We start from the raw sequence: 19,579 nt of genomic DNA on the forward strand, positions 1-19,579 counted from the left end.
TTATGATAAATATGTAATCATAAAAACAATTAATATATATTAACTTGAAAACTCTATAAAAAGTTATAAAGTTCAAACTTTAAAGACTATAAAGTAAATATAATAAAGACATATAAAGAGGTATGGATTTATTATTCAGCTTTGTATTAATAATATAAAATAAATTGAATTGATTTCTTATTTATTTATATATATATATATATATATATATATAAAAGATGTTTAAAACCACTTACAAATTTGCATGTTTGAGTAAATTATAATCTATTTGCTTAATTTCGATCTCAAAGAAATTACTTGTGAATTACTTGTTTAAGTTATTTGCTTGAGTTATTTGTAAACTCCTTGCTTATCTCAAAAAAATTGTATAATAAACATTCGCAATATTATTTTTATAACATAATCATGAACATATCTCTGCATCCTCCTAAAAAAAATTGAATTTATCTCTGCACTAGATGATATATTTCTATAACTACATAAATCTCATGGCAGGTTAAAAACACAAATTTAATTTTTGAAGAAGTATTAAAAACACTTCTACAAGTTATTATTTTCGTCTTCAAACTATTGACAATTTTAAAAATATTTTTTTTACTTAACTAATTAAACTTAGATACACCCTGATTTACCACATAATATAACAAAAGGCCTCAAACTCATGTATGCTAAATTGAGAGTGTATTTAAGTTCAATTAGTCAAGTAAACGAATGTTCTTATAGTTCGAGAATGAACTAAAAAAACTTCACATCCAAAATAAGAGTTTTGTCAATACTTTTTCTCTTTTAAATCCTATATCAGATTAAATTATATCACGTAAATTGGGACAAAATCGTGAAGTATCATATGTACCCATAGGTTAAACACGTGTTTGGAGTGTTTTCAATATTTCTCTTTTAAATTAAACGATACCGTATCATACTTACCCTAGGGTAAACACGTGTAATTTTTCACTTTAAAAGTTCACCATCTCACAGTTCCCAGATTTCAACTCTCACTACGAAACACATCGGCAAAAAAACCATGACCCACTCACGGTCTCGGGAAAAATCCACCACCGCCGTGAACCACCGTACAAACTCCCTCAAGTCACCGGAAAACTCAACGCTACCGATCACCAAAACAATCACAAAATCTGCAGAAACTCACAGAATTTTCTCCGAAAACGACGAAATCGCACTCCTCAAAACCCTCTCACAATCCCCAAACAACAACGGCCTCCGTACCGGAAACTTCACCGATGCACAGATCGCGAATAAGCTGAAGAAACTGAAAGAGAAGTACCACAAGTTCGCTAGATCCAAATCCCAAATCAAAACTCCACACGACGGCGAGATTTACGAAATTGGGCGAAAGATTTGGGGTCGAAATGCAGCTAAGGGAAAGGAATTATTAGTAGTAGAAGAAGAAGATGAAGATGTGAATTTGGATGATTTTTCGTTTTTGGTGAATGAAATGACAATGGTGTTTCAGAGGAATGAGTATTGTAAAGAAGGGTTAAGGAAATTGGGGAAGAAGAAATTGATGGAGATGAATGAGAAATGGATGGAGCTGAAATTGAAAGAATCTGAGCTTATGATGAATAAAACTCAGTTGTATCATGAAAATTTGAAAGTTGTTGTTGAAGGTTCAAAGGAGTAGCAATTAAATTACTAGTTGAATTGAGAGAATTTTAGGTAGTTAGTTGAGTAATTCACAGGTGATGTGAACCTTCTAGATGCTTCTAATTCAGTCTATAAAACGTTGATGAATGCTTTAATTTTTAGTTTGAAATTTTAGACAATATGAATATGATATCTTCCTCCCTTTCTAATGTTCATAGTTCTTCGTTGTTCAAATGCCTAGAGTTTAACATGGTATCAGAGCATTCGATCCTGGCTATCTAGGAGTAGTATTATAGCTTAGATTAGATATCCTTTAGCTATGTAGTTGAAGATTGCAACAATGGCGATCACAAAGATTGTTCCTTTATACATTGGCCAGTCAAACGCTTCAGGAGCTGTGTTGATTCCCATTAAGTTGACAGGTTCAGAGAATTATGGGATCTGGAGTAGGTCGATGAGGATTGCATTACTAGGGAAGAGAAAGTATAGTTTTGTTGAAGGTGTTTGTACCATAGCTTAAAAGGCATAGTAGGTCAAAGAGTGTGGTTGCAGGCCAAACCTATCACTATGTTCACATGTTGGTGTGACTGTGATTGGGCTGCTTGTCCCAACACTAGAAGGTCCATTACAGGCTATGTAGTAAAGTTTGGTTAGTCTTTGGTGTCTTGGAAGTCTAAGAAACAACAGATTGTTTCCAGAAGCTCAGTTGAAGCTGAGTATAGAAGCTTGGCTTCAGCTGTATCTGAGGTTACTTGGTTAATAGGCTTGTTCACTGAGCTAGGAGTGCCTATTAAATGCATGTCAACATTTTGAGTGACAGCAAATCAGCTATATAATTAACGGCCAGTCCAGTATTCCATGAAAGAACCAAACACATAGATATAGACTGTCATTTTATCAGGGACAAGATTAAAGAAGCGGTGGTTGAAACTATCCATGTTCCAACTCAACAACAGCTTGCAGACTTGTTGACAAAGGGGTTAAGTCAAGCTCAACAATCATACTTTTAGGGCAAGCTGGTGTGCTTAATGTTTTGCACCCTTCAGCTTGAAGGGATGTGTTCAAATGATATCAGGGGACTAATTCATTAAGTGTCCTTAGTTCACTGTTTAACTTACAAGTTGGTTAGATGATTGTTAGGATGACATGTGATGTCAACCTTCTAGATGCTTCTAATTCAATCTATTAAGCATTGATGAATGCTTCAATTTGTAGTTTGAAATTTTAGCCAAAATGAATAATATCTTCTCCCTTCTTTCTGTTCATAGCTCTTCTTTGTTCATCACTGCTTAGAGAGCTTCTAAACTCCTAGTTTAACAAGTTCCTATCGGAATCAGCCTCTCTCCCTTATCCAAGGTAGGGGTAATGTTAGAATATACTCTACCCTCCTGAGGCCTCATTTATGTAATCATCTATCTACCTGTCTCATCCAAGTAGGGATAACATAGCTTACATTTCACCCTCCCAAGACCTCGATTATGGGATCACACCGGTAGTGTTGTTGGAAGGATTAAAGAAAAATTCGATTCTGAATAACTGTAATTTGAATTTCATAGTGTAGCTCTAATGTAGAATTATTGATGTAAAAAAAATGGCAAAATTGCAAGTGGTGTTGTAACATGCTATGTTGTTCTTCAATTGATGTATAACATCTGTTGGTAGTTTTGATTAACAATTTATTCAGTTAATAAATCTCAAAGCAGATTGAAAAAATCTTGGAACTCTACAACTCACATTATGAGTTCATTTAATCAATCAAAACAGAGTATTATCAGAGATCAATCCAAGCCTGAAACTAAGTAAAATTCAATCAGCATATCATTATCTGAGTTCGTAAGGGACAAGGAAGGAGGGGCGAAGAGCGTTTATAGCTCTAATTGATGCTATCGAGTAATAGAAGAACAAGATCACACATTTCTTCCAGTCTTTGATCTAACACTAGCTAAGGAATGCATTGTGAACTTTGCTCAGAAAAAAAACAGCAGAAGGCTAGTTATAACAGTACGACGTAATTGGAGAATATAGACCAACGAAGTTAGATAGAATATAGTAACAGGACATCTCAGCACACACTGATGAAGACTTAAGTTTCCCTTAGTTAAAAGTCAACAGGAGAACACAGTAACATGGTAAAATAAACAAGATGTGGCATGTTAAGAGTAATCGTTTCACAAAATTGTAGAGATGAGAACTAGGTTGAGTGGTCCTCCACATTAATATTCAATGATAACATTTCCTACAAATTCAATACCTGAGTAATATGGTCCACATCCAGCATCTGAAATGCAGAAAGTGATTCAACCATGACTAAAAAGATGCCAACAAAAAAGAGGTAGGGCGTCAACATCACACGAATTAAAAGAACGTGCAGCTCATCCAATACATGAAGAACCAAATAGATCCAACATGTATGATGCCAAAGTAAAGAAATGCAAACTGGTCAGAATCCATCCAGTGAGACTTTCATAGAGTACCAATTCCAAGCACACGGATATAAAACCTGATTGTTTAGAATACGGGAATTCAAAACCTAAACTCCACAAGAGCTAAGCATTACAGTACTTAACATCCTTAAAAATCCAGACATTTAACTAGACATCCATAAAACTATCATATCATTTCTAGATGAAATGAACATTACTATCTGTATATGATCTGATTCATTAGGAAAAAGAAACGAGAGACATGTTTCTTCACTTGGCAAGCAGAACTTGCTGAGTCTGGTTCTCTTGTTGCTGCTGATAGTTCAGTGGCCTTCTGAAGAGCATGATATGGGGCTCTGGACGATGAATAGCATAGTGCACCCATCCTCTGCTCTGCTGAACTCCAATTGCCCGCCACTCATTCTAAGAATCAATCAAATAAGACAAACAACATAAACCGCATGCCAAAGAACAAAGCCACAGTCCAGATGAGATTTCATTTAGTGCAAAAGAACAAACTAATCTAAATAGTTGGGACTATACCATTTATTTAATCAGCACATCTAACTAAACATTTCAATTGAAGATATTCCAAAAATGAAAGCACAAAATATCACTGATTATCATTTACTAGGCACAATTAGCACTTCTTTTGTGCACATTCAACTAATCATTTCAGTAGGATAATTTCTGAAACAAAAGCACAAAATATCACTGATCATCACTTGCTAGGAACAATATCTCTTATATTGATTAGCACATTTGACTACTCATTTAAGTCGAAGAAATTCCAAAATGGAAGCACAAAATGTCACTTGCTAGGCAGATATTTTGGTTAGCACATTCAACTAATCATTTCAATCGAAGAAATTCCCAAATTGAAAGCACAATCACTGATTATTTTTGCAAGGCACGATTATTACTTGTTTTGATTAGCACATTGAACTAATCATCTCAACTGAAGATATTCCAAAAATTAGAGCACAAAATATCACTGTACCATTTGTTTTGCACATTCAACTAATCATTTCAATAGCAGAAATTCCAAATCAAAACACAAAATATCACTGATTATTACTTGCTATGCACGTTATCTCTTCTATTGATTAGCACTTTCAACTAAACATTTCAGTAGAAGAAATTCTGAAATGAAAGAACAAAATGTCACTGATTATCACTTGCTAGGCACCATATCACTTATTTTGATCAGCACATTCGACTGATCATTTCAATCAAAGAAGTTCCAAAATGAAAGCACAAGATATGACTGATTATCATTTGCTAGGCACATTATCACTTATTTCGATTAGCACATTCAACTAATCATTTCAATTGAAAAAAATCCAAAATGAAAACATAAAATATCACTACTTATCACATGCTAGGAACAATTATCACTAATTTACATGAGAACATTCCATTAACCATCTCAATCGAAGAAATTCCAAAATCAAAGCACAATATATCACTGATAATCATTTTCTAGGCACAATTATCACTTATTTTCATTAGCACATTCCACTAATCATTTCAATCAAAGAAATTCCGAAATGAACTCAAAATATCACTGATTATCATTTGCTAAGCACGATCATCCCTTACTTTGATTAGCACAATCAACTAATCATTTCAATCGAAGAAACTCCTAAATGAATGCATAAAATATCACTAATTTTAATCTGCTAGTTCAACTACGTGAAAATGAATACATACAAAAACCCTAAGAAGTAAAACCGATCACTCACTTCAGATAGAAGACGATTCTTAGGAAGCAATTTCGCTACATCAGGAGGAAGAACAACATGCCTGCAAAATCCAAAATCCAGCAAAAACAAAAAAAAAACTACGAATTAATTGAAAAAACAAACAAAAAACACTAGAAATTCAAACCGATTAAGCAAACAGAATACCTGTACTCATAGGTATCATCAAAATACTTCTCAGAATACTGGATCTGCCCCATTTTTCAGTTCAAAAACAACTGGAAAAAAAAACAAATTCATCAGCAAGAAAAAAACTGAATAAAACAGATCCGTATTGACTGGAGAAAGCAGGTTCATTAAAATTGATGAATTTGGCAGAAACGTTTACCTTTGTGTTGTGCCGATCGGAGAAATGGAGACTAAAAAAAGAGAAATGGATGGAAAATGAATGGGGGAAAAGGGAGGAATATGGAGTGCTTTATTCAGAAATTTGGGCGAATTTGTTTGAATTAATAAATAACCTAAATTGTTTTACCTCATTTAGAAGTTTTTAAATGATTAAAAAGGGAATAACGGCACATTTTTAAATTTTGAATTTTGAATGATTTTTCCCGCTCAGTTGAAATAGTTCTAGATGTTTCCATTACACGTGGAATTTCTAGGTTCTTAATTGTTTTTTTTTTTGCAATAGAGAAAATTAGAGTTATTTACTAAAAAGTAAATTTATTTATTTAAAACAAATTTATAATGAAAATCTACCTACTTACATTAATAAGTGATGATTCAAATAAATTGTATTTGTATTATATAATAAGTATTTTCTTTTTACGATTTATATTTTGAATTAGGTAATTTCTCTTCGACGCTTCATAATTGATTCGTGTAAAGAGAGAATAAAAGGATAAGACGTTAATGTTATCCATGAAATCAAAAGATCTTTATACTAGCCCTAGACAAAGCACTGGCATTCAATAGGAGCAAACCTTTTTCTTCTTTCTTCTTTTTTGGTTTTCAACTAGTTTTATGGTCTATTTGAGAAGAATTGACTTAAATTTGGTTTTTGGAGAAACAAAATCGAAGTTCTTCTAAATCAGTTTGAAATGATAATTTTTTTGTGCGTGTGGAGGGGGGATTATAATTGGAAAAGTTACTCCTACTCAAGCGGAGTGTTGGTTCTCCCTTGAGCCAAGGGTAATGATAAGTTATATGAATCAAGGGTCTATCGAAAACATTCATTTATTACACATGGGTAATGATAAAGTCTATGTATATTGGTTCTCCTCATACCCCACCACAAGGACTCTACACCACAAAGATAGGGTAAGGATCTATGAACACCCACCCTCCGCATACCCTTTGTTGGATCTCGCAGGGTATGTTGTCGTTGAAGAGGAAAGAGTGTTGATAATGATTAAAATAACTACACCCACCCACCCTCCTCAAACCCGTTGATGGATCTCACTAGATATGTTGTTGAAGAGGAAAGAGTGTTGATAATGATTAAAATAACTACACCCACCCACCCTCCTCAAACCCGTTGATGGATCTCACTAGATATGTTGTTGAAGAGGAAAGAGTGTTGATAATAATTAAAATAACACCCACCCTCCCATAATCGTTGGATCTCGCTGGGTATGTTGTTGAAGAGGAAAGAGCCTTGATAATGATTAAAATAACACCCACCCTCCACATACCCCACCACAAGGACTCTACCGCACAACGATAGGGCTTATCTATGAACAGGAACAGCCACCCTCCTCCATACCCTTTGTTGGATCTCTCAGGGTATGTTGTCGTTGAAGAGGAAAGAGTGTTGATAATGATTAAAATAACTACACCCACCCACCCTCCTCAAACCCGTTGATGGATCTCACTAGATATGTTGTTGAAGAGGAAAGAGTGTTGATAAAAATAAGAACACCCACCCTCCCATACCCGTTGTTGGATCTCGCTGGGTATGTTGTTGAAGAGGAAAGAGCCTTGATAATGATTAAAATAACACCCACCCTCCACATACCCCACCACAAGGACTCTACCGCACAACGATAGGGCTTATCTATGAACAGGAACAGCCACCCTCCTCCATACCCTTTGTTGGATCTCTCAGGGTATGTTGTCGTTGAAGAGGAAAGAGTGTTGATAATGACTAAAATAACAACACCCACCCTCCTCAAACCCATTGATGGATCTCGTTGGATATGTTGTTGAAGAGGAAAGAGTGTTGATAATGACTAAAATAACAACACCCACCCTCCTCAAACCCATTGATGGATCTCGTTGGATATGTTGTTGAAGAGGAAAGAGTGTTGATAATGACTAAAATAACAACACCCACCCTCCTCAAACCCATTGATGGATCTCGTTGGATATGTTGTTGAAGAGGAAAGAGTGTTGATAAAAATAAGAACACCCACCCTCCCATACCCGTTGTTGGATCTCGCTGGGTATGTTGTTGAAGAGGGAAGAGTGCTGATAATGATTAAAATAACAAATCAAATGCAGTAATAAACTAAGGCTACTTTTCAATTGTTACTGTAGCAAAAATGGAGCCATTTTACAGCAGCACTGAATATTCTCGTTCCCATATAAGATAAACAAGACAGCACGCTATATCTAAATCCTGCTGAACTTCACAGTTTACCAACTTCCACAACTGAGATAATCCAACGTTTCTGAACCATAGCTCCTGCTAACAACTGATGTAACATTCACAGGGTAACTAACATATGATGACTACGCTATTCCCCATATATACCACCAAACTGAAACTAGAGCCAGCCACTGTACATCCCTTGTCTGACACAAAAATCAAAACCATTTACCACAAAATATCTGCACAACAAATCATGCATCTCCTAAAGTAAAATTGTCTTCATCACGCTGAGAGCCTCCCACTTGCTTCTGCAGCATGGATGTTCCAGAGAAAACCATCATCTGATAATTTTTCCGATACTGCTTCATCTGCAAAGAGATTTGATGCGTGGGTTAACAACAGAAACTCTAGAAAAGGGGTCGATGGAATGCGTGCACGTACTTGTGTCAATATCAAATTACCTGTTCTTCAGGGATCTTTGTAAAGCTAAATCTATTTGTCCAGATCGCCTCTGCTTCTTCTGCGGACGGAAGTACAAGGTTTTCTACTTTCAGGGACTGCAAAAGGTTCTCCATACAAGAAAACAGAGATTGAAAGTAACCCTGTGCAGGAAAAACAAAATGTTTAGTTAACAAAATGGAAAAGACTAGGTATATCCTCACAAGGTAAGGGTAAACTGAAATCAGACACATTGTAAGCTTAAAATTGAGTTACCTGTCCTTGACAATTAGTACTTGTAGCAACTAAAGGGAGTTCAGCCACTTCCTTCCCAAAAACACGAAAAATGCCAGCAGAAACAACCAATGAACTGCAAAGTGGAAAGAGAATCAGTATGGGTTACTATCTTACTGAAGACTTGTATGGAACACTGGTGAATTGGTTTCTTACTTGACCAATAATATTGCACAGAACATCCCTCCATAGTCTTGGTCCTTGAAACTCCTTCTGAACAACATGATATGTAAAATAGAGTGAGGGAGGTTATGTGTACCAAACAAGAGAGTATTCACAAGAACTGAGAGATCAAATGAATAGCAAAAAGTTATTACTTACCCATAGACCATGTGTGGGATCAAATCTAGACGGCTAGTACTTGCATCAGCAATTGGATCAAATTGTTCCTATTCCACAAGGCAAGGAACAGATAATCAAATTCACATATATATACACAGTAAGCATCACTAATTAGCATGACAATTATCTACATAAGAACTGTATTAGCAGATAGGTAACAAGATTACAATACAACTGGAATTTGTTTATGTTAACTGAAAATACACAAAGGCAGTGTTGTTCGCGGATATGATAATCTGGGATTCTAATACCCATCAGACTTTACTCAGGGCATAATGACTAGGATTTATAACATTTCATTTGCTTTACGAATTAGGAGTTAGATAGTAGCTATTAGTGGGCGCCGGGCGGTAGCAAGTACCCAGTGCAATAGTCAGGCACACAAAATGGTCCGAACACAACCGTTATTAAAAAACTGATTGTAGTTATGATATTAGTTCTTTCAAAATCATTGCCTAATCACCAAACTTGACTTCTTCTTTTTTTGAGAAGGGTCAAACTTGACTTAATCCATATACAAAATAAAGGGGAACTCCTGAAACACAAAACAACTAATCATCAAGCTGGGCAATGATAGCTGTGGCAGGCTGAGTTGCGAGCTATCTGGTTAGAATTCTATACCTGAAAAAGAGAAACAGATGTAACGAAATCCCAGACTAAGGGATGTAAATCCACCCTCATCTAAACTCACTTGTGACACTCCTATTCCGACCATCAACCCCAACCCCAAGAAGGCTCCAATTGATCAAGGCAATGGGCCAACACAGTACCAAATTGTGATGAGAAACTGGTATTGGAAAATCTGAGAGCTTAAAGTATCTGCGGGTGTCAAAACGAACCTCTTACTACGAAAGAAAGTGACCTCTTCTCACTAACCTAACCTAACACTCTTAACAGATTATTTGAATTATTAATCATAAAACACTTTCAGGGGAGGGGGAGACACAAAAGCTTCATAAAGCTTAGAGTAGGGAAGTAAAAAAGAAAACAGATCATTACATTAGTATGACCATAAGTGAATTAATATTAAAATATAGGCATGTTAAAGCAAAGCATGGACCCTAAGAACAGGAATGGTCTCCAATTATCTCTGATTTTAAAAAGGTTAGAGATCCAAAAATCAAGGAGCTTTGGTTTGCTTTCTAAAGAGGTAGGAACTAACTTAAAGCACATAAAAGTATAGTATTCATGTAAATGTCTGAACGGCTGAACGCATATAGAAAATAGAAGAGGAATACATTGGGAAAAGATAGTTAAGCAGTCTCCAATTTCATAGAAAATGAGTTCTTAGAGATGAACAATTTGCAATTAGGAATGTTTAGCAGGTCTCCTAGAGGTTAGGCTGGTCCTCTTCCGAGTCACAAGCACAGTAGGAAATAAACTAGGAAAAGAAACTCACATGGAAAATTGAAACAGCACTAGAAAGCCAGACCCTTGTCTCTTCGGATGACATTTTCCCACTTAGCAGACGCCATTTAATATCAAGACTGGAGTTATTCACTGAACCTTTTCCTTCATTCTTTTCCTTCAAGACTTTCAACAGAGACTCAGGAATGTTCTGTTCTCCATCTGATACCACCTTTTCCAGAGCAAAATGAATTCTACTGCAATCTGTGCAGCAAAACCATTTATCTTTTGGCAATTCCTGAAGTGAGGAGGGTTTCAAAACGTTGACTAGCAATCAGTATGTGTAAATATGTGCAAGGTTAAACAATCTAATTATACAACAGAAAGGACATAGCAGATATACTAGAAATAGAAAAACATGCAATAGAACATGAAATTCTGCAAACCTGTAAGTCATCTATGTTGTGCTCCTTCAAACATCCAACATGATACTCCTTCTCACACTACAAAAAGCAATGGAAAACTTCTTCAATGCTCGACCTTACTGAGAACTCACAAAAGAGTAAAAACGCCAGATATTATATTATCCAATGCTAACAAAACAATACCTGATCACAAATTATTACTGTCCGTGGGCCAAATCCTGATTTGCTGAAATCCTGATCCCTGCAACATTAGCGAAAATTATGAAACTACTGAATAGGCAACAGTGGGAAATTTTCAAATTTGATAAAGTTCTAATATCTTTGACTTTGCAACTGAAGTAAAATACACAACTAATAATTTTAAAAAAAACTCAATATCTATCTGATGATGCAGCATCACAATAATAAAATGGAACATATGCCAACACTTCAGTATCTGTCAAGTATGTAATATCTCGATAATAAAATGGAACACATGCCAACACTTCAGTAAAAAGTTAGTTTGCTAGAGAAAACATCATATGAAAGTCTACAAGTTGAATAGTTTAATGTATTTAAATTCTTGAGAGTTGTGGAAGTTGTGTAGAATTGGAATGTCAAATGGTTTGGAACCATTCCAGAAGGGAGAGAACTTCATATAAATTGGAACTGAGGGAGTATTACATACTTGACAGTACTGAAGTGTTGGCATGTGTTCCAGATATGCACAATGTCTGGAATCTTACAGTAACATGATCCAGATTCCAGGCATTGTGCATATCTGGAACACATGCCAACACTTCAGTACTGTCAAGTATGTAATACCTCCCTTAGTTCCAATTTATATGGCGTTCTCTCCCTTCTAGAATGGTTCCAAACCATTTGACATTCCAATTCTACACAAATTCCACAACTCTCAAGAATTTAAATACAGCAAACTATTCAACTTGTAGACTTTCATATGATGTTTTCTCTAGCAAACTAACTTTTTAACCACTGCTTTAATATTATTCCTCCATCATCACTAATATAATATATTAATACAAACTAATGTCTTAAACTACATGTAACTGTGTCTAGTGTGCATATTGCATAATACGAGAGAATTGATTTTGTGGACCTTTACAAACTTGTTTTAGTTTTATGTCCTTTTTACAAGATATCTTCACTTTAACACATAAGAGATCTAAAAGGTCATTTTTATGTGGCTATAAGAGATCATTTCTTGATACAGGCTACTGAAAGAAACAAAAAAGAATGTCCCTTGAAGAAAATGAAAATACCCTAGATGATCAGAATTAAGTCATTATTCTTTTGGACAATCAAAATGATATGTCAGTATTCTTAAAATGTATGGTCCAAAAAGTATGATGGAAGGTCCAAGTATATCACTTCAAGCCTCATGTGACTTCTTCTGTCTATCAATTAAAATGAAGTCAACTTAGTTGTGGAAAAAGTAGGAATAGAAATGTGACCTGCAGAGCACACAAACACTAACTTCAGTCTCTAAAGTTTCCACCATGCGAATGCATCGTCTTGTTATCTGCTCGATGGCATCAACTCCAGCAACCCTCCCAGCAGCTATAGCATTGGCATTATTCTCAACGAATCTTTCTTTTGCAAACATGTTTTCACAGTATTTACAATACCAGGTACCCGTGGGAATACTTGGCAAACAAACACACTCTGCAATAGAAACAAGTTTGCAATGAGCACATAATGATCACGTGAAAATTGAAGTCTAGGTTGCTTGTCAAACATTCACATCCACAGTTTGATGACTCATGAAAATCAAATTGCAGTTTCATCATAACACCAGAAAATCCATCATCAGTTTTGAAAAACTGATGATGGATTTTCTGGTGTTATGATGAAACTGCAATTTGATTTTCATGAGTCATCAAACTGTGGATGTGAATGTTTGACAAGCAACCTAGACTTCAATTTGTTTGACACCATTGTCTTAATATTCTTTGATCCAATTCTCAAAATTAAAATGGTGGTGGTTGATTATGGCAGACGATAGTGGTAATGATACATGAATGGCATTGGTGATTGATGAACGGCCATTTTTGTAGATATCTTTAAATAGATATCTTAATATGGTGCATTATCCTAACTTCCTAATACAATTTGATACTGAATTGTTATAAGGAAACACAGATAGACAGTACATAAAAGAACTCAACAATGTAAAACACATTTACCGGCATGGAAAGCTCTTGGACAATTGTCACAGCACAGGAGGTCCCCTCCATCAGCACATATAGAGCAGAGATCATCATTTTCCTCAGCTGAGGACCTTCGTTCTTTTGAAAGTTTAATAGACAACTCATGCAGAGACACCCCGTTGGAAGTATATATGTACAAATAACTGTCAAAGTAACACAGAAGGATTAACGCAAACTAAATCTTTCAGTCAAAGAAGTTGCACTAACACCATTCGTGCATTTGAAGAACATTAATTACTGGATAATTTGTGTAAGGGATCAGGGACATATCCAAGTCATTTTCCCTGTTTTACCCCCTTTTCTGATTGGCTTGTGGTTTTCACATTCCTTTTTTGGATGGGCTGTGTATATGACAGAAAAGGAATGTGAAAACCACAAGTCAATCAGAAAAGGGGGTCTTGGATATGTCCCTGATCCCTTACACAAATTATCCAGTATAAACCACAAAAGAAACAGACACTCACGGCTTCCGACGTGAAGCGCAACCTGCATGAGCCTCAAACTGTGAAGGGCTGACCTGTATGAAAACAAGGACATTAGCATATGACAGCTGATTTTAATACTTACGAAAGCAGGAACTACGTACCTCAGTATTGCAACAGTAGCAGAAAATTCCATGACCTTTCTTATAACCCTCCAGCAATTTCTGCCAGGAGACAGCAAGCAAATTAAAATACAAAGAATGTATAAAAGAAAAAATCTAGTGAACAATTCTTTGACAAGTAATTAATTTTTATTCCACCAAAGGAGCACCAAGCGAATGCTATGAATGTACAAATCTAGTGAACAAACTTCTAGCATGTTTGCAACAACACATGTGATGAGCAATTAAAAATTCAACAATCTAATATTGGTTTGACTACTAACCTGTTACAACACAAAAGTAGAGCAATTCAAAATGGAACTATGTAATTGAGTTTGAATATATACCTGTCCACGGACATAATATGCTAATGCAGTTCCATCAGGAAGTGCATCCTCCTCGAATACAAGTTTGTGCATGCGCAGATCCCTGTAGAGACAGAAGAGCAAGAATGAAGTCAAAAAGAAACACCACGAACCAATAAAAGTACGAAAAAGAATTAATAAAAAGCTTAGATGCCAGAGCAATGGCAAAAATAAATCATCAAAGACAGAAAACAAAAGCTTTAACAAGCAAAAAGGCTTACTTTCTAGTTAACTTTCCGTGAACTTTACTTTGAGTTCCACTGCCAGAGGGCATTCGATCGGTCAACTTTGTAGAAGGCGCAGATGATGTAGACCTGAAACAAATGTGGGAAATAACATATTGACGCAAAAAGGTGAGGAATCATAACACAATTAAAGATATTCAAAGTAAAATACGAGGCAAATGTTTTAATTATTTAAAACATGGAAAGAACATAATGGTAGTATACCGTATACCCCTTGTATAAGGCCAGTTTTTTTGGCCTTGTTAATAAATGAACTACATTTACAAAATCAAAAAAAATAGAAAGAACATAAAGGTTATGTTCCAGCATTCCATGGTAGAGAAGATGAATAAGACTGAAGTAGAATATATGACAATACAATTTCAATAATTTTACTTTTGCGGGGATAAGAATTAATTATATGACAATACCATTTCAATTATATTACTTTTTGGGGGATAAGAATGTGTATCCATTTATTTCATATCATTTTCTTTTTGTTGGTGAAGCAAAACTGTCTTACTGTTGTAGGATTTGCACTGCTCCCCTTGTTAGTTGCTATGTTTTTTTCTTATTCTTTATACTTGAATTTGCTAAACGAGGGTCTTTCGAAAACAATCTCTCTACCTATACTACCTATACGAGGTAGTGATAAGGTCTGTGTACACTCTACACTCTCCAAACCACACTTATGGGATTCCACTGGGTATGTTGTTGTTTTAATAGACAACAGAAATAGATCTACATATCTCAGTGATCTAGCTGAAGGCTGAAGCTAGCGCCATAAGTTGGACTTCAGCCCGAGGATTGCCATCCCTACTTCTTCTTCCATTATTAAAGAACTACTAATGATCCCTCGTGCATTTTGTGATGCATTTGAACAGAGAAGAATCATAGATATTTTTGATGGGTTATCAACATAACAGGAATTTACTTAGATGTTTATACCTGCTACTAGCTTCACTACTTTGAACAGGGGGAGATTGAAACTCCTGTGCAGTCATACATGCTGAAGCATTTATTTTAGCGTCTGCACTCCCGATGGCATTTTTTATTACCATCTCTACTTCATCAGAAGGAGCATCTTTACACATACTTAATACATCCCTCAGACTTTTTCCATTCTCCAAATAGATGTATTCTGGTGGACGTTTGTTGGCACTATTGGCATGCAGCTCAAATTGATTTGGTGTAACAACCTGTACCGAGCAAGGAAATATATCATACAAGGGATATTCAGATAATCTACTGAAGAAAATCCAAAAAAGTTACACTTACTGATGTCCCATGACAGTTATCACAGAAGCACAATATTCCTGACCCTCTAATCTCTCCGCTAAGTCCTTTTGCAGGACGCCCTCTCCCCTAAATTACAATTATTTGGTTAATATCCAAACAGAATTGCCGAAACGGAAACTCAATAAATGTCTCTGTAAAAAACTCACCTTTGTAGTGCCACGAATGTAGCGAACAGGTAAACCCTCCAGCAAACCTGTTTCAAGAAGATCTTTCAACTTTGTGGGAATTTTAGTTAGTGCAACTTTCTTGGACATCTTCAACTCCAACTTTGCAGGTGCAGACATGGTACCTACAGAATCTGTTTCATGAGCATCCACAATCTTAATGCTATCGCACTGAGATACCTTTGTATCCTCTTCTGTTTTCAGAGCAGACCTAGTAAACCGCCTCATAGGTGTCTGTATTTGCTCATCGTTAGCATCACCCTGAGCAGTAACAGCTAATTCAGGAACAATTTCAGGCCTTGCTTCAACACTGCAATCATTAGCCTTCACTGTTTTAGCCATTTCAGTCTTTGCATCATCTCGACAATTTTGCTCATTTTTACCATCAGCCTGAGCAGTAACAGCTGCTTCAGGAATAATTTCAGGCATTGCTCCAACAATGAAATCACTGGCCTTCCCTGTTGTAGGCATTTCACTCTGAGTATCATCACCACATTTTTGCTCATCTTTACCATCACCCTGAGCAGTAACAGCTAATTCAGGAACAATTTCAGCCATCTCTTCATCAAAATCATCATTGGTTTTCACTGATTCACCCTTTTCAGTCTTAGCATCATCTCCACAATTCTGCAAGCTAGCATTCCCTTCTTCTCCAGACCCAACAACTCCTTCATCCATCTTACCTTTCTTCTCATCATCACGAGTGCAATCCACCACATCGCTCTTCGGCTCCTCCTCTTCACTCAAAATAACCACATTTTCATCCCTTGTCACAACTCCATCTCTCTCCAATTCCTCACCAACAACCTTAGAATTCGACAAATCTTCACTCAACAAAACCACATTGTCATCTTTTTTCACAACCCCATCACTCTCCAATTCCTCAACAACAACCTTCGAATTCAACAAATCTTCACTCAACAAAACCACATTTTCATCCATTTTCACAACTCCATCACTCTCCAATTCCTCACCAACAACCTTCGAATTCGACAAATCTTCACTCAACAAAACCACATTGTCATCCTTTTTCACTACACCATCACTCTCCAATTCCTTACCAACAACAACCTTCAAATTCGACAAATCTTCACTATCAACCACATTTTTCACCTCCCTTTTCCTCTTTTTCACATAAACCTTATCATTGCTAACGTTACCAGGACTCTTCTGACTCGATTGTGGTGTCCTTGTAACCCTCTTTTGACCAACATCAATGTCCCAATCAGCTTGAGCCTTCATCATCATAGCAAACTCCCGTTTCATACCAGTCCTAATGGACGAAACAACAATCTCCCCTTTCTCTGAACCGTTTGCCATTACAAAAAAGAACAATACAAACACACATCAATCAACAGATACCACAAAAATCAACAACAAAGGCCCAGCAGATTCATAAAAAAAAAAAACTAAAATCTCCCTCTTCTAATGATTCTCAATCAATCAACAGATCCAACCAACCCCCAAACACAAGCAGATTCACCCAAATAAAAAAAAAAACTAGAATCCCCTTCTCATGATGATGATGATGATTCTCATCCATACACAAACCTGGAAAATCCTAAAACATGCATAATGGCTGCCATTTAGGGTTTGATTTTTTGATCGGAAATTTTTTTGGGAGAGAAAAATAAAATTGGGGGAAGATGAACAATTAGGGTTTTCCGGTGAATTGATAATACTGATATGAAAAAAGGATTTCTTTAAATTCCCCAAATTAGCCTCAATTTAGTCTAAACGGGGGTTACAAAAAGTAGTGTCAGTATTATTATGAGGAGGTCCTCCACTTTTTCCCTTGTATGGTTTGATCCTCCACCATCCGACCGATCGATCGGCCGACTAGTGTACTTATTCGAGCTTTACGCTGTGGTAAAAATAATAAAATGTAATTTTCATATAGAAAAAATAATTTGTAAATCAAATGTGTTCTCATGATTCTAATTGGTCAGATAAAAAGGTCGATTGCAAAAAAAAAAAAAAAAAAAAAAAAAAAATAGATTATGCATAAAATAGCTCGTTTGAATCAGTAGATGTATACTGAATTTTTCGAATTTTCAGTGGTTTTATATAATTTTAATACTTGTTGAAGCTTTTCTTCTTAATCTTTTGACGTTGAGGTTTTTGATTTCATAGCGGCAGATATAAAATTGAACACATTTCTATGATAGGTTGATTTTTTTCAATTTACCTTCTTATCGAAAAAAGCAGAAATCGGTTATGAAGCATAAAAGAGGAAAGAATGCTCACCATTTTACAACAATCGAGAGTGATCAAGAAAGAATATCAGGTACTTGAAGAGATGAGTGGACTTTTCTAAGTAAAACTCCCTTTTTTTGTGAGATAAACACCCTGCTAAACAGATCTCTTAAGAATGGCTAAAACGGCATAGATCTGACTACCACATTAGGATGAAAAATAGATTGATATCATGTTTGTAAGACGTCTCAAGTCAAGTGAGAGCTCGATTAGATGAATAAACTTTTCTGGGGAAAAAGGGGCAATTTAAAGATGAAATTGAAGTAGAGCGATAGAAGGCATTATCGAAAGTAACGCCTTATAATGATGTTGAAACCCTACTTAAATCAACTAAGAAAAAAAATTGTCTTTGGGCTTTTATTTATAAAGGGTAATTGTTCAAATGAAATAAATGTCAATAGTGAATAACGACAAATTAATCTTTTTGCCGTTTTTAGAAGAAAAATTCAAAATAATAAGAAATAGATAAATAATGATGTCACTCAATAAGACATGCCACATCACTTTGGTCACACATTCGCCGAAGTTCGATAGCATTTCAATTGTCCATAAAAAAATTGATGTTATTTCATTAGAAATCATATGCATACAACATATACTTCACATATAATTGACTTTCCACATATATACACTTTGAAAACATATACATTGAATCAAATCTGGCATACACACAATAGATGTCCACGCATTCATATACATACATCAATTTTATGCTTTGAAAAAGGACATACACACATATAGCTGATCACACGTATATCACTTCTTGTTTTTGAAAACATATACATATATATATCGTTTGTCACATAAGTATACACACAGTTATAACAAGATATTATATTCATGCTATTTTAATTACGATTAAAATGTGTGTATTGTATACCAGTACAATATAGTTTGCTATTTTTTTTTGGAGGGGGGAGGGGATGTTGCTACATTTTGAAAAATAGATACAAAATTTCATTGTATTTTACAAAACTAAGCACACTTACGAATATTCCCATTTTTAATTACACAAAAGAAAAATCTGAAGTATTGGTGGACAAATAGATATCAATATATATGTAACTAGAAACTACATAGGTCATAGAAATTATTTTTGAGTAATTTAAAAAAAAAATTATGAGAGTTTTTCACTAAGTAGCGGAAAATTATTTTATGAGAAAATTTGGGTCGATATTTTTTTGTTGGATTGAGAGAAATAAGTGACACATACTAAGTTGAAATTCAACGGCCACGAAGGAAACACTAAGCTACATTTTGACCTTAGATTTACAAAATTTGTCATCAATATTTAGTTGGGAAAACTAC

General features: G+C 35.4%; 2 protein-coding genes across 2 annotated transcripts; both read right to left on the bottom strand.

The window, feature by feature from the left end:
- Positions 1 to 4,027: 4,027 nt before the first annotated feature.
- Positions 4,028 to 6,245, bottom strand: LOC102580187 (cyclin-dependent kinases regulatory subunit 1-like). The gene is made up of 4 exons (XM_006348982.2): positions 6,120 to 6,245; positions 5,939 to 6,009; positions 5,774 to 5,834; positions 4,028 to 4,451 (listed from the first exon to the last, which is right to left on the bottom strand). Exons 2-4 carry the CDS (start codon positions 5,989 to 5,991, stop codon positions 4,299 to 4,301), a joined length of 267 nt encoding a protein of 88 aa, XP_006349044.1. The 5' UTR covers positions 5,992 to 6,009; positions 6,120 to 6,245; the 3' UTR covers positions 4,028 to 4,298.
- Positions 6,246 to 8,228: 1,983 nt separating this feature from the next.
- Positions 8,229 to 17,783, bottom strand: LOC102580511 (uncharacterized). The gene is made up of 17 exons (XM_006348983.2): positions 15,998 to 17,783; positions 15,831 to 15,917; positions 15,501 to 15,751; positions 14,550 to 14,642; positions 14,311 to 14,392; positions 13,967 to 14,026; positions 13,845 to 13,897; positions 13,357 to 13,523; positions 12,625 to 12,835; positions 11,354 to 11,411; positions 11,192 to 11,248; positions 10,798 to 11,043; positions 9,378 to 9,445; positions 9,213 to 9,269; positions 9,039 to 9,132; positions 8,786 to 8,926; positions 8,229 to 8,692 (listed from the first exon to the last, which is right to left on the bottom strand). Exons 1-17 carry the CDS (start codon positions 17,333 to 17,335, stop codon positions 8,576 to 8,578), a joined length of 3,180 nt encoding a protein of 1,059 aa, XP_006349045.1. The 5' UTR covers positions 17,336 to 17,783; the 3' UTR covers positions 8,229 to 8,575.
- Between the last annotated feature and the right edge of the window lie 1,796 nt (positions 17,784 to 19,579).

Source organism: Solanum tuberosum, unplaced genomic scaffold (assembly GCF_000226075.1).
Source record: "Solanum tuberosum cultivar DM 1-3 516 R44 unplaced genomic scaffold, SolTub_3.0 scf00101, whole genome shotgun sequence".
Lineage (NCBI taxonomy): Eukaryota > Viridiplantae > Streptophyta > Magnoliopsida > Solanales > Solanaceae > Solanum > Solanum tuberosum.

Bases quoted from the DNA above. Each gene is read 5' to 3' on its own strand.
- LOC102580187 (XM_006348982.2), bottom strand. From the start codon at position 5,991: ATGGGGCAGATCCAGTATTCTGAGAAGTATTTTGATGATACCTATGAG. The intron at 5,835-5,938 runs GTATTCTGTTTG...TGGATTTTGCAG, and splicing joins GATGATACCTATGAGTACAG to GCATGTTGTTCTTCCTCCTG. The intron at 4,452-5,773 runs GTGAGTGATCGG...ATTGATTCTTAG, and splicing joins AGAATCGTCTTCTATCTGAA to AATGAGTGGCGGGCAATTGG.
- LOC102580511 (XM_006348983.2), bottom strand. From the start codon at position 17,335: ATGGCAAACGGTTCAGAGAAAGGGGAGATTGTTGTTTCGTCCATTAGG. The intron at 14,027-14,310 runs GTATATATTCAA...GTCTCCTGGCAG, and splicing joins CATATTATGTCCGTGGACAG to AAATTGCTGGAGGGTTATAA. The intron at 12,836-13,356 runs GTAAATGTGTTT...TTTCTATTGCAG, and splicing joins TCCAAGAGCTTTCCATGCCG to AGTGTGTTTGTTTGCCAAGT.